Source organism: Passer montanus, unplaced genomic scaffold, assembly GCF_014805655.1.
Source record: "Passer montanus isolate IOZ18808 unplaced genomic scaffold, ASM1480565v1 scaffold3, whole genome shotgun sequence".
In the NCBI taxonomy this organism is placed as follows: domain Eukaryota; kingdom Metazoa; phylum Chordata; class Aves; order Passeriformes; family Passeridae; genus Passer; species Passer montanus.
In genome coordinates, this window is record NW_024367707.1 from 10,640,884 (window position 1) to 10,655,966 (window position 15,083).

The window sequence follows — 15,083 nt, forward strand, 5'->3', positions numbered from 1 at the left end:
GTATTTCCTGAATGTGTCCCTATAAACAAGTTTTCTGAAAGGGTGAGGGCTGATACAGGGAGTTTGAGACTTAGTTTAAAGGGAAGAACTACTTTTTGTGTTTATGATAATATTTATTTGCTGTTGTATCTGGCAGGACCCTGTCATAAAAGATATTGTCAAGCTTATAAAGGAAAAACAAATATTGCAGGTCAAGTTCCTGTTCTCATATTAAATCCTTACCAAATTTTAAAAAAAGAAAAAAAAAAGAGAGAGGGAGACAGAGAGATAAGTTATTGAGAAATCCTAAGTCCTGGAATTTTCCTTGTCAAGCTGATCTAATGCAGGCAGTACTGACTAAAGAGAGAATTTCTTTGTGCTTGCAATTTAAATAGCATGAGGTTAATATTTTCTTCCCAAGTGTAATCTCTTTCTACAGTGATAAGTTATCATGTTTCTAATTTTATTTACAGAGAGATGAGAGGGTTGGATCACTAAAACTGAGATTTGGGTGTGAATTTATTTCCCTGCTCTTCCCTGTAAAGACTGGGACTGCTTGTGTCTGGACTCATCTTTCCAATTAATTTGAGGTAATTAAAGGGTGCTGTGTGGGATGGGGCTAGAGAGAAACACAGTTAAAATGTAGTGCTTCCACTTTGGCATCTGCATCCTTATTTATTTTAAATCATCTTCTATGCTCTGATGAGTTTAAGTCTTCCTGTCATACTGTGCAATCAGAAATATGTGAGTGAACTGTTGCCAATGGCTCTGAGCGAGCATGGGGCATGTTTCAGATTACACTGTGGTTTCTTGTTTGGATCTGATCTCCTTGCTAGGAGAGGCTGAGAAAGGCAGCTCTAGGGGATTTACTTCCAGCAGCAGCAGCAGCAGCAGCACATGATCCATCAATCGCGTGATTCTCACCACCGAGGACTAATGGGGAGGGTGAAGAAAAAGTGAATGCTGCCTTGGGGAAGCAACAGCATTTTCTTCTGCTCGTGGGGCTCCTCCACCAGTTGGATGTGTCATGGCTTCTCCGAGGTTAGAAACCTACTGCTGCCCAAACCGGGATGCAGCCACACAGCTGGTGATGAACTTCCAGCCTCAAGTCTTCTGTGGAGTCTGCATTGGCAGTGCCTCCATCAGCCTGCTATTGACCATCCTGCAGCTCCTGCCAAAGAAGGGACAGAGCCCACGCAAGATGCCCAAAGCTTCCTCCTCCTCCACCATCCTTCTCCTCATCTCCATTTGTGACATCCTTGGAGGTTTAGGTAAGTGCCAGCTTGATGTCCTTGCCATTGCTGTAACGGGTTCTTTTTGCTCTGGAGTACCACAGACCTCAAAAGCTGGTGAGTGGACAGCAGAAATTTCTGAAGGAAGCATGCTGTTTGTGTTCACAGATTTGGACTAAGTGAGATCAGGAAATGGGTCTTTGGGGAGAAGGTTCTTGTTTAATAGTTATACTGTGGAAGTGAAAGCTCTTGACAAATCTAAGCCAGAATCTCTGTTTTAAACAAATTAAAATCTAGAATGGCAACTGCTTCTCAGACTAAGGTATAAAAGTGGAGGTGAAGCAGCATATAGGAAAATAAGTCTGACATAAAACATTTAGCCAATCCATAGGATAGCATTTGAAAACCATTGTCCTCTATGCCCTCAATCCTTTTGGCCCAAGTGTGCCTCTTGCTCATGTGCCAGCTACATCTCTGGGCACATCACATTGACAAAAAATGGGTTTGACTTGCAGCTGCACACAGATCATGCTGGACACAGGCTTTTGAAATGTGAGTAAAGGTACCTTATCAAGGACAACCTGCTACCCAGACCCTGGCAGATAGTCTGGAGGAATAAACCAATGGAGACCAAAACAGAATGCATGAATCAAAATGAAACTAATATGTCTTGAGCTGTCCCATCAGTCATTTGGTAATTTTTCCCATCAGTCATTTACTGTCAAATTGGGCATAAGTTGTCATGACATGTGCTATGAAAATACAGGACAAGTTTGTTTCTACAGCAGCATTTCCCCCTCTCACATTAGAAATAATAATAGAAGTAGTGCTGTTTTGTCTCACTGGTGGGGGCTGTGTGTGAGTTTGTGTATCTATTTGTCTGTGTGTCTTTGAGTTTCATTTCTCTTCCCCTTCCCACCCAGCCAGGTTCTCCTACAGTACCTAGTAAGTACCAATACTAAACCAAAGATTATAAAGGAAGTAAAGAAAAATATGTGGAAAATACATATGTGCATGCACCTGGAAAAGGTCCTTTCAGTCAGATGAAGCCAACAATAAACAAAGTTATGTTTCTCCCTTCCTCTTTCACTGGCAAACTCAAACAAGTTATCCATTGTTGTTTTTGTATTACACTCACTTTTGTGGGTGGAAAACAGTTCATTCTTGGTGGGAAACCTGGTAATTTTGTTCTGTTTCCTGTTGGTGCTTTATTTCAAGCAAACCCAGAAAACCTCACTAACAAACTTAAAGTTCATTTTTAAAAATATTATTGTTGTTACCTAGTTCAGAAGTGCTGCTTTTGCTCAGTCCTGTGACAGAGGAAAAGGGCTGCTTGTAAATTGAAGGCAGAGAAAAGTGAAAAATAACTCCTTTTCTTCAATGGGGGATTTTATAGAGAAGTAAATATTAGTGTACAAATATATGCTGGTAAACAGTTATTTAGTGTTTCATGTCAATCTCTTAAATACTACCCAGTTTATGTTAAGGAAGCATGTGACAGCATCTCTAAGTGAGATCTTAATCGATGTAATGTTTGAAGTCCCAGCAGCTTCCGACTCTTGGGGCTACTTTCCCTGACTGATCACACTGACATTTACATAGCACAGTTGTCCCTGCTGTGCTCCTCTGCAGCCGTCGCCTTCCTGCAGACGCACGAAATCTGGGCTGCGATGTGAAATATGTGGCCAGGGAAAAGCATGTGACTCAAATCACACCAGCAGATTCAAAGCATTAATACATTTTTTTCTTTAGGTATGATCTTCAGGTCAAGTGTATGGCTGGGCTTCCCAGGCTTCATAGCTAACATTTCTGTGGTGAACGGGACTGACGTGTGGCCTTCCACTTTCTGTGTGGGGAGCGCGGTAGGTACCGAGATCATTCCCCCTTTCTTCCGCTCCAATTGAGAGCCCTTCCACAGGGGGAATCTGAAAGGAAAACTGCTGTATCCAAAAGGAAATGTGGCTGTGAGTCAGAGCCTGGATATGACGGTTTCAGCCTCTGCCACACCCCTGCAAGTGCATTCATGCCTCCCTCTGTGAGCCTGGGTCAGGGCAGGCAGGGTGCTGCTGGTGCTGTACGGTGGGGAGGGATGTAGGGCAGCTGGGTCAGGCTGATCCCACGAGTTCTGCCGTGTTCACTCTTCACAGGAGTGCCAGGGGAGTGGAGTACGCCAAAGTTAGGGGCATGGAACCAAAAGGATATAAGCAACTCCAAAAGAGCTGTGAACCATTGTTTGGGTTTGTGCTGGCACAGCACCACGAATGCCCCAGCGGCTCTGTTGCACTGGCAGTGCAAGGTTATCTGTCCATCCTCTCTGTCAGAAACTGCAGCCTGTGTGGTGCAGCAAGGACCTCCCGAAACCAGCAACTTGGGTAGCTCAAATTAGCTTTTGTGGCATGAGAGTGTGTGTTTTAGACACAGAGGGACAACAGGAGAAATATACTCACAGCCACAAATCTGCTGGCAGAAGGTCTGTCCCTGCCATGTGGGATTTCAGCTCAGATTGCTGGGCTGCATCTCAATGACTGCATCTGGCCAAGTCTAATTAAGTATCTTCTGGGTTAAAATGCAATAATAAAAAAATGTAAATGCATTCCAAAAGTACACATTGAAATTCAGTTACAAATTTTATAATCAAAACACTGGGAAATAGAATTTGAGCTTACTGTAAAAGAATAAAGGTCACAATTTTTACCAAAACATTGACAATGACAAGTAAGACAGATCATCACTTTTCCCAGATGCAATAGGAATGTGGGATCTCCAATGAATTAATGCATGAGCAATAGCAGTATTAGCTTTGCAATTCAAAGTTTACGATGCAGAAGGGGATAGGTTGCATGCAAAGAAAATTATTCAGCTCCAGTAGTTTTAAAACAAAGCAATCTGTGCCAAATTGAACTCACTGTGCTTTATATGCCTATATAAAAGCAGCTTCAAACAGGATAGTTTTGTGCAATGGACACAAATATAAATTGTATGCATCTATCAATTCTCCATTCTATTTCACATCTTTAAGTTTTGCTTATGAGATGCAAATGCTGTTGTTTTTTTCGTTGAGAAAGAACAAACAATCTCAATATTGTGCAGCAAGAATGTCCTTCTCAAAACCCATTCCTCCTCATGTTTCATTTTCTGGCCCATAACACATAAAAATGTATTTTTAAACATGACAGGGTACTCTATGCAGACTGTTTGTTTTTCATTTGAATTTCAGGTTAGATGGTGAGCAGCATAGTGGTCTACCACAATTTTTATTTTCCCTTACTTATGCTCCAGGAAAATGCTGTAATTTGAGCCATTTTAAATATAGATTCAACTATATTGGAATGAAAAATAACCCTTCTTCCACTCATTTCCCCTAATGTATCTCATGTGAGTTAATAAAATGTTTCCGATTCTATTTTTTTTTTTAAATTTTAGTGCTATTGTTTTATTTGTCTTAACCACAAGCCTATACAAACTCCAAATAGTGAAACTTTTAGACAACTCCCTTGAATGGTTTGCAGAGGGCTACCCTTTCAGGCACTGCAGCAAGCTAAAAAGTAAGATATCATATGAAGCTTTAGGGTTTAAGTGCATCTGATTTATATTATTTTTGGAGACAGTTTCATCCGTGTTGGATTTTCTGAAAAGACACTGCAGTTTATTTTTGCATATGTGTGTTTATGGGTAGTAAATTGTGCATTTTCCAACTGCAGCAAATATGTAAATGTGATGATGGAGTTACATGAGTGCTATAGGTAAAGTGCATTAGAAGGAAGACTGAGATTTTGTTTTCTGCCTCTGTGCACTAGGAAAATATCATGATGTTTGAATTAAATACTGATAATTCATGCCACAAATTACTAGAGGTAGGGTCTACACCCATGGTGAAAGGAAATATTTCCCAGCTTGATTTGCATTTTGGAGGAAGGAGTGCTAGCTCTCTGTTCACCAACGTTTGGCTCAGTAACAAGTATGTTGATTTCCAGATGTAAAATGATGCTACTATGGAGCTGTGATAAAGGATATTCAGATAAGAACTGAAAGACAGCTTGGAGGGAAGATAGCGTGAATATTAAAATACTCCCACACTATTACAAAGAGCCAGCTCCTATGGGGAAGAAATGTGGAATTTATATACAGTGGCAAAGAAAGGTCACTTTTCCTATATAAGCTCATGGGAAAAATGCATGGGGTCAGCTCAAGAATGCTGTGGAATTTGGCTTGAATTGAACCTGTTTGCTTTGGATTTTTATTGAAGAAATCACACAGGGAGTTCAGTAGGTATATTCTTCCAGAGTGTGAGTGATTTTCTCATTAATGAGTTTTTTCTTGATAACCATCTTGTGCATGGAGAAAACACCCATCACATGCAGAACTCACAAATGCATAGGCACACTGTGGTTGTGACTGACCTCAGTTATATTTTTATGCCTCAGCTACTGAGAAACAACTGCAATTTTAACCTAAAATTAAAACATCCTCACTATAAATTTCTTTGGGCTTCACTTACCACATTCAGGTTAGGAACAGAGAGGTAAGTGACAGGTTTTCTAAATCAGAAAATAAGCTGTGAAAGCAAATGCAGTTCAATTTACTTGACCCATAGGCTACAACAGTGCTGTTTCTGTGACTTTGAGTACGATTTCATACTTCATAATGTCATCTGTAATATACACACATTTAAAGAACAAATAAGCAGGCCAAAGGTTTGAGTCCCTTCTGCCCTGCAGAAGCAGCTGTGACATTTGGCACTTCTTTCCCCTCTAGATGTGGATCCAGCTGCTATATAGTGCTGGCTTCTGGTGGTTGTTTTGCTATGCTGTTGATTCTTACTTGGTGGTGAGAAGATCAGCTGGACTGAGGTACCAGAGCTAAAGCTCTGAATTTGTTTTTTTCCCTCCAACATTGTATGTCTCTGTTTGCAGCTATAAGTGAATCTTGTACAACCATCTGATACTCATATAGCTACCAGGTAATGATAGGGATCAGTGGTGTTCTAAGTGCTTAAATTGCCAGGGCAATGCTCAGATACTGATTTATGTCCAACTTCAATTTAAGTGTAACTGAATTCATTTAACCTTTGGAAAAATATGGACCAAATTATAGTCTATAAACTTGATGGCAATGAGAGAACTATTTTTGTCCCTACCCTGTGTCTGAAATTGATTCTTGCAGCAAAAATATATGTTATACTGAAAATGAAAATTACACTATAACACTAGGGGGAAAGTGCTGAACTTCATACAGTTAATTTCATATAGTTAATTCAATTTTTTTTTCTTTTTCTCTGATATTTTATTTTATCCATTTCTCAGTGAATGTGGTCATTATTGCCCTTCTGATCATCCTTTTAAAATCCCTCAGAAGAAAAAGATGTATTTATCGTATATTTTTCTGCAATGCCTGTGACAGAAGAGCCTAAACCCTTTGGAAAGTACTGTGCTTTAATGCCAGACAGAAGAAAAAAAAAAGATGTTTTTAAGTTGGTTGTTAGAAGAGCAAAATAACCTTCAGTTGCTGCTGCTAAAAGTGGAATTACATGACTCTGTTCTCAAATGATACAGAGCAGTCACATACTAAGGATATGGTTCTTCTGCAGGTGTAACCAACATGAGGCTTTTTGAGTTAACTTTACAAAATCAGGTTTATCCCAAACAGTCTAAAGTCCCATAGTTCTTGTCAAACAGCTGGGACCTGCCTCTTTCCCCCATCCCTGTTAACCAAAAAAATCATATGTATTTGGGCTTGATTATGAGATCAGAGTAAACACCAAAAGACTTTCTACAAACACAGATCTGAATCTCCCTAAGACGGGAGCAGTATCCAGCTCTGAAAGTTAAACTTAATTTTCTACAAATCACAAAAGGATGGTTTATTTGACTGTTCATTTCCATTCTTAAATTTTAATATGTTAATTTGCTGTCTGCAGGAGAAATGAAAGATGCAGAGGTTCCTTCTCAACAATAAGGGTAGGGAAGAAGTCTTTTCCCCTCCACCCTACAGGCTGGAGGGAACAGGACTTCCATGTGCAATCCTGAATAACTGCTTTGGCTCACTCTTTTTCTGAAGGACTGCCCTCACCCACCTGCTTTCCTCTTAGTTTCATGTATTGCCAGTGTTACAATGCACAATTTCCTGTCTGTAAAGCTCTTTTTCAGTGAGGGTCCTGTTTTTACCCTGCCATGTGGGAAGTGTAGTGTTGGATATCTTTAATTGTGCCTGTGGTGTTTGGTGCTTGCAGTACCATTGTGCTGTACCACATGATGACGTGGGGCCTTGCAGTGCTGCTCTGTGTGGAGGGGATTGCTCTGCTTTACTACCCCTCTCTCTCCAGGTAAGCAGGCTCTGGAAACAGACTGAAATCGTGGCACTCTCTGGTCATTTGAATGTCTTCTGGTCAGCTTTAGAGACAGACATTCAAAAGTTGAGAATTTTGGTCTTTGCAAAGGATGTCCCACTGATCATTTTCAGTGATTATGCTCGAAGTAGCTGCCTGGACTTCAGGGGACCCTGAAGAAATATCCAGGCAATCCAGGCACTTGGGCATGCTGTGAAACAGCTTCTCTGAGACACCCTTCTCCCACTCCTGGTTTTAGCTTTCCTTTCCATTTGAGAAAAATCCACAGTCAGTGTGTGTTTAAAATCAACTTTATATCCCATGTGAACTGATGGTAAAGGTTCATAAATCAAAGTTTTTGCATCTGTTTGCTTAATTTTTTTTTCAAGTTAAAGGTGGCATAGATAGAATAGCCAGAAAAGTGAGCTGTGGGGAAAAAAAAAAGCATAATCTTTTAATGATTTCTTCTCAGCTGTGAAAATGGCTTGGAACATGCAATCCCACATTACGTCACAACCTATGTCCCACTCCTGCTAGTGCTTGTGGCCAACCCAATCCTGTTTAGGAGGACAGTATCAGCAGGTATGTTCCTGATGGCCAGCATCAATCAGTCTGTGTTATTTAGCAACATAGCACTGTAGAAAGTCATGGCTTTGTACTCAGTGATGTGTGACAGCTCCTTGTTAAATCATAAAGATACAGCAAAGGGTGGGAAGCAGTTGCCTATGGAAGCGAAGACACCATTTTAATGGGAATTTGTCCTAGAGACAAATTCTGGTGATACACGAGCTCTTCTGTGCTTAATCTCTAACAGCAGATGGGCAGACATTTCCATGTTATTTGATTTAAAGCTTTTGAGGCACTGTACCCTGGATGCTTAACTCTGCTGCAGTTTTGGTACCAATGTCGAATTTTTAATGTAATTTATCCTAGCTGGTGAGATCTGAGAGTTCATTTAACTTCTTGGCAGCCCTAGAGCAAAAAATGTAATAAAATGTGATCAGAATGTTGTCACATCTGAGATTATAAAACAGATGGGAATTATACACAACTCAGATGGGATCTTGATGTTCCAGTTCAATTTATTATCCAGTACTTGGAAGAAGTGAGACTGAAAAAAAGTCACAGATTCAATGCATTCTTTACATGTAATATGATCATCGCTAGATGTTTGCAGTACCTGAATTAATCTACACATTGATTATATAAAAAAGCTGGAGAAAATCAAGTATTCTTAGTTCAATCTTTATTCCATTCATTCTCTGTCCCTCAGCCATACTCATTTTCAAAGAAGCAGTTGTTCTTTTAAGAAGTCATTCCCATAAAAAGTTGTTCTTTGCATATTTGTGTTTGCATTTTTATATTCCTTGTGATATCTGAACAGTATGTGACATAACTTTTTTTGCTGACAATCCATCTTCATGTTTTAGAGGTGTAGCTAATGCTCTGTCAATGGCACAATGAAAAACAATGTGCATAATAGGATAGAAGAGTCTATTCAAACATCACATGATAATTATAAGCACATAATTATATCACACATTATATAGAAGGTACATGCTACCTTTTGTTACGAAATAGAATTACGTTGATCATACTATTTAATATTTTCAGTGGGATTGAGAGACAAACAAATAGTGGGATATCTTTCATTTTAGGAATCCAGCTGTGTGTAATTATTTTCCTAAGTATTAGGCTATATGTGAGATTCCTTGAAAATTGTCCTTCCAGCTTCTGAACAGCTGCTGGAGAAAAATCCATCCATTCCTTTGTTCCCTCTTTCAGGCCTCTATCTTCTGGAGTTTTGTGCCTAAACTAACAAGATGTGCATATATTAATGAACATATTGTATACTTTTCAGTTGCCTCCTTACTGAAAGGGAGACAAGGAATTTACACAGAGAACGAAAGACGTCTGGGGACAGAGATCCAGATGCGCTTCTTCAAAATTATGCTGGTATTTGTTATTTGGTAAGAGGTGCATTATTTTGTTTTAAAGGGCCTTTTTCCCTGAGGGAGAGAGTCAGGGACAGGAATATGGACTGATGGGTTGCTTCATTTGTTTGTCTTTATGCTTGGAAGGGAAGGTATCTAAGGAAGAAGCAGTTCTAAACTAGTTCACAAAGGAGCTGAATCACTCACAAGGCTGTGAGGAAATGATAAAATGTTTAACCAACAGAAAAGCAAAAGCAACAAGAAACAATAGCAAAAAATTCCCAATAGGTTGGGCATTGACTGAAGCTGTCTAATAGAGCAGGCTCCCAGCTCTGTGGGCTGATGGCTTTCTGTAATCAACATTTCTCAGAGCCTCTTGGCACCAAACACATCACTGAGGACCTACAATAAAAATGCTTCTAAGTCTGGCTTCATGGCTGACCATGACCATACAATGCAGCCACCTCTGTGCTCAGCAGTTTTCAAGTGTCTGAAAAACATATGGATACTGACTGGAAAATAAGGAAATGCCAGAAAAGAAAACTCCATTTCTTTTTTTTTAATATTTTGTCTTTCCCCATGAAAATAGTACTTTGGCATAGGATAGAAAAGAGATAGGGAGGCAAAGAATGGGACAACAAGAAGTGGAGTGGTGAAGTGAGAAGGCCAAACTTAGCAGTCTCTACATCCCACTTAACTTCTTTATACACAGGTGTATTAATGCATGTTACATTGCTTTAACAGGCTGGGCAGGGAGAAAGGCTGCCTCTTTTATCTTCTCTTGGCTGCTGTCTACTGGAGTGCTCTGAAAGGAAATTATTGTATTTTTTTGGGGGAATAACAGTCCTCTTGGCTTGGAAGTGAAGTTTCCAGTGTGAAGGGTGGGGTAGCCAGCAGAGGAGGGAGTGAGAGGCAGCAGTGAGGGATCCTGCAGCATGGCTTCCTGGAAATTGCTGAAATAATAAGGAGCAGAGATTCAGCCAAGCTCCCAGGGCTGTGGAAAGAAAGAGCCAAGAGGCATCACAGAAGTGCACTGCAACCTAAGGGGTGGTGGCCAGCTTGATTATCTGGGAAAAAGCATGAAAGGAAAGGCCAATTTCCCATGGACATTGTGGGGACATTTGTTTATTTCCATTCTGTCTCATTCTGGACTTTCTTAATAAAAAGTAAAATCACAGCTCTGGTTTAGGATTTTGCTCTAATAAAACATAAGCTCTGGAGTGTAAAACTTTTCTCAAAGGTTACTGGAGGGAAAGACTGAGGCAGTCTCATCTCAGAGCATAGGGAAGATTTCCTTCCATCCCAGAAGTCAAATATAGAATGCTTTAGTCAAAGACAGCAGGTTGGGACAAAATAGAATAGAAGAGATGCCTACAGATTTAGGAGGGGAGAGCAGGAGGTTTTACATTGTTAAAAAGATATAATTGTGCAGAGGATAAATATAAAACCCCTTAGAAAGTATGACATGAAAGCTGATGGTTTCTTTTCTGGATCTGCAGTACAACTATAAAGAAATGCTCCTCTCACTGTTTAGATGTCATAGGAACTTATAGGCATATGCTATAATCTCTATTTAGTGTAGAACATACTCCATTTCTTTCAGTGAAGGAGGCTTGATTATGCTCATCCTTATCTGGAAACAGATATTGCCTTTATTCAAAATAATTGTTAACATTTTCAAGGATTTAAAAGTCAACTTTTGTGTTGCTTTTTGGTGCTTTTGAATGGACATTCTGGAAGTCTTTAATCTAACCCTGAAATTCTAACTCCAGCTGGAAATCCTGCAGTCTGTTACAACAACATGTGCATATATTTGAGCTCCTTGTCTGTGAGCACAACTCTTCTAAGGCACGAGCAAAAGAAGTCAGCATGCATGATATCCCATTATGGATCACACTTCCTTCTCATCTCAATTTTATTCTGCAATTTACTGTTCTGCAGCAAGTTAAAATGATCAGATTTTTTTTCTTATATTAATTTATATTGTCTAGGCCTGGGAGAGTAGGTAGGTCCAGTTCTTGATTGTGATCTTATAGACCTATGAGTCCCTTCAGATTGAGATTTAACAAGAAGTCCAACCATCTTGGACTTGATCATCCTAGAGTTCTTTTCTACCCTTTATGATTCTATGATTTTAAAAAATCTTACTGTCCTTAGAGTGATTTTAATTTCTATAATTTGAAGGTAAAGCATATTTTACCTGCACATCAATATATAACTGACCTTTTCTTCTTTGCTCCTGCCATAGCTGGTCATCCAATATCATCAACGAGACCCTTTTGTTCTACCTCGAAATGCAGCCAGATATCAACGAAATGCCCCTGAAAAACATCAGAAGTGCTGCTCTGATCACCTGGATTATAATGGTGGGTTAGCTGTGACATTACTTGGGCTTAGAAATCACTGTTGTGAGACTGGTGGAACAGCAACTGCATAATGTGGGGTTTTTCATTTTGAGGGATATAAACACTCTGAAAATCAAGGAAGAAAAGCAGAAAGTAAGAGAAAGGAATGAGCAATCAATGGGAGGGCTTTTCCCTTGTAAACTTTGCCAAAAAATGTCCTAGAGGCTAATTTCTCCCATTTGCTGGAGTATGCAATCTCTCTGTGAGAGATCACTACCCATTTTAAGATCCACAAGAGATAACTACAACAAATTATATCCCCACCTTGCTAAACTCTGCCATAATGCAAGCTGAAAAGTTTTAGCTCACAATTCCTGAAGGTTTCCCAATTAAATGGGCATTTCATGGAAATTCTCCATTTGCAACTAGGGTGGGGTTTTTTAAATTATTATAAAGAATGATTGCATCTTATGTAATGAAATTTGGATCATTATTTGGGAACAAATAGGTGAAAAATCATTCACACAAGGCACCAAAAATAGCTGTGAGATGCTGGTCTCTTACTGTAGCTTCTTTCTCCAATTAGAATATTTGACAAGGGATTTTTCAGAGGTGACAGTGCAGGTTCATTTTCCTAGAGAATTTATTCTGGAGTTGTTAAATAGATATAAGGCCTGAGCATGATTTGTGCAATTAAGCATTTGAGCAGTTTGGTATTGAAGGATTAAGTGATGCAACTGATGTGATACAACCTCCTTCTCCTCTGACAAGGAGTGAACACATTCATGTGACAGGGACCTTGCCCTTGCTCACCTGGAGAGCAAGAGATCAAGTCTGGGCACTGACCTCTGCTTTAAAATGGCTATAAAAATAATTTCCTTCTTTTCCTATGAGAAAAATAGAAGCATATAAAGCCATTAATTTGTTAAGTCTCTCATGGCACTGGAAACAGAGACAAATTTTTTGGTGATCACTTGGGATTTTCTTTTTCAGTGCCTCTCCCTATTTTTCCATCCCACTTTAATGGACATTTTCACTGGCTCAAGAATCTAAAGCAATTCCAGACAGATCAATTCCTGCTATTTTTAAAGGCAGGAAAAGCTTCACTGTCTATGCTAGTGTCTCCTCTCATATATTTGACTTGGCTTGTAATTAAAAATATACATGACTTTGTGAATAAAAAAGTCCAGAAAGTTAAAAACACACCAAGGGATTGACTGGCTAAACTTCATGCTAGAAAATAATTTCATGCTTACTGCTTACTGTTATGGCCTCAGCATTTTAGAAAACAGGTCATGGTACTTTTCTCTTATTTGTTTGTGTCTGCGATGGATAATTTTTTATTTGAGTGCATATAGTGACTTTTAAAGTCAGCAATCTTTCAGTGAAAGGGAAGTTTTTAATACAAGCAAATCATTCTGCTAGAGTGGAGGATGAAGCCTTCCTTGCTGGTGTAACTCCTCTTGCACTTCTCTTTCCCAGGGGGTTCTTAATCCCATGCAGGGCTTTCTCTTCACATTAGCTTTCTACGGCTGGACAGGATGGAGAGTGGACCTGAAATGGCGGAAAAGAGAAATACCCTGGGAATCTATGTCCTCATCAACTGTGGGGGAAAATGCCTATCCCTCACCAGTGAACTACCAGACCAACATCCATGATTCCAAGAAGATCTCAACAACTGACAGCCAGCAGACCGACGAGGCCATAAGCATGTTGTCTGAAGGTAACACCAGCAGTGACGAAAGGTTGACCAGAAGCTCTCCCATCTACCAGGGCTGGTAGTTTCTATGTGCAGAGCTGGATCTAACTTTCCCTGGATCTAACTTTTCACATTGTCAATACTCACAAAACCACATCAGTGTGTGAATCATTGTACTCTGGAATTGGGTTTGTGCTCAGTGGCTTGATGTCATTTCCTGCAGCTTGTGACACTGTGTGAGAGAGTGTGTGAGACAGAGAGATATGGAGAGATGTAAACAGGTATAAAGGCTTGAATCTTTTTTCAGCAGGAGTATAAATCTGCAATGAGATTTGTTGCTTATGATTGATTTTCGTTCATTTTCTTTTAATCTCTCTTGTAACCTCCTTATGGTAGAAGAGTCTTTTGTTTTAATAAATGGACTATTCATATGTTGGGTTTTTAAATGTGTTGCCTTGCCTGTCTTGCTCAGCATAAAATTCCTCAACCAGAATTACAGCCCTAGGATTTCTGAGGCACCATCATTTACAGTCTTTACAGTCTGGCAAAGCATTAGTGACAGCAGACTCTGACTTCAGCACAAATATTTCCTGTTTGTGTTGACTCTCACTGACATAGTCTTCTTTTAGCTTGTGTATGTGAATTTTTGGTGTGGTTTTATCTAGGGAGCTGAAAGGCTTTATTTAAAAAAAAAAAAATGAGCCCGGCACAGGCTCCACAAACACTTCAGAACAAAGATTCCAGTTCATGCCGTGTTCAGGAAAAAATAAACCCTCAAACTATTTTTTAGTACGGATTCAGTCTGGTCTTTATGTGTACTTACCTAACAGGACAGTGGCTGCTGGGGCAGGTGCATTAAGAGACAAAATTAGCATAAAACACTTCCACTCTCTGAGTGCTCATCATAAAACAGAGCAAGCAGAATCAATAATCCCTTCTCTGAGGAGTTCTCTGTTTTATACCTTCATGTGCTGAATGAAGAGGCATTAAATCCATTTTCCTTATCTTGTCAGATACACCTCTTTTTGTGCAGTGCCCGAGGTACCTACATCCAAACAATTAACCAGATTGGTTGAAGGTTAAGAAACAATAATGACCATGTCTACCCTAAGCTTTTGACTTCATACCAAAAATAGAAGTAATCTGATTTGTCTGCGCAGTTTGACTGATGGCATGATGGAAGCCCCTTGAGCCCAAATAATTGCCCTCCTCTTTTTCAGCATGGGACCAGGTCTGGGCTTTAAATCCTGCTCACATCCATTTTGGCTGAACTTCCTTGGCCGTTTCTACCTTTTGTTTCCAACTCAGCTCAGTTTCAGCTATTGTAAACAAAAAAAATTTAAAAATCGTAATAAAAATTAAAGGCAGCTGAAAGGTTAATGCAAAAATAACATGAGGCTTAATAACTTCTTGGGTTACTCAGGGAGGTCTCAGAAAGGTTAGAAATTCAGGATCAGCAGAAAAAATACTGAAAAATATTGATTGGCTAATTAAAATAAATCAGATTCTTGAGCTAATTGTTTGATGCAAAGGTGTTAAGCAATGATTGGACAACTATTTAGGCAGATT

The 15,083-nt window shown here is 39.5% G+C and overlaps 1 protein-coding gene across 1 annotated transcript; it reads left to right on the plus strand.

Annotated features, from left to right (window-relative positions):
- The first annotated feature begins 473 nt into the window (after window positions 1-473).
- Window positions 474-13,890, plus strand: GPR143 (G protein-coupled receptor 143). Its single transcript, XM_039714343.1, has 9 exons — window positions 474-569; window positions 856-1,250; window positions 2,964-3,073; window positions 5,967-6,061; window positions 7,441-7,533; window positions 8,009-8,118; window positions 9,398-9,506; window positions 11,719-11,836; window positions 13,298-13,890. The coding sequence occupies exons 2-9, from the start codon at window positions 1,007-1,009 to the stop codon at window positions 13,595-13,597; spliced, it is 1,179 nt and encodes a 392-aa protein (XP_039570277.1). The 5' UTR covers window positions 474-569; window positions 856-1,006; the 3' UTR covers window positions 13,598-13,890.
- The last annotated feature ends 1,193 nt before the right edge of the window (window positions 13,891-15,083 follow it).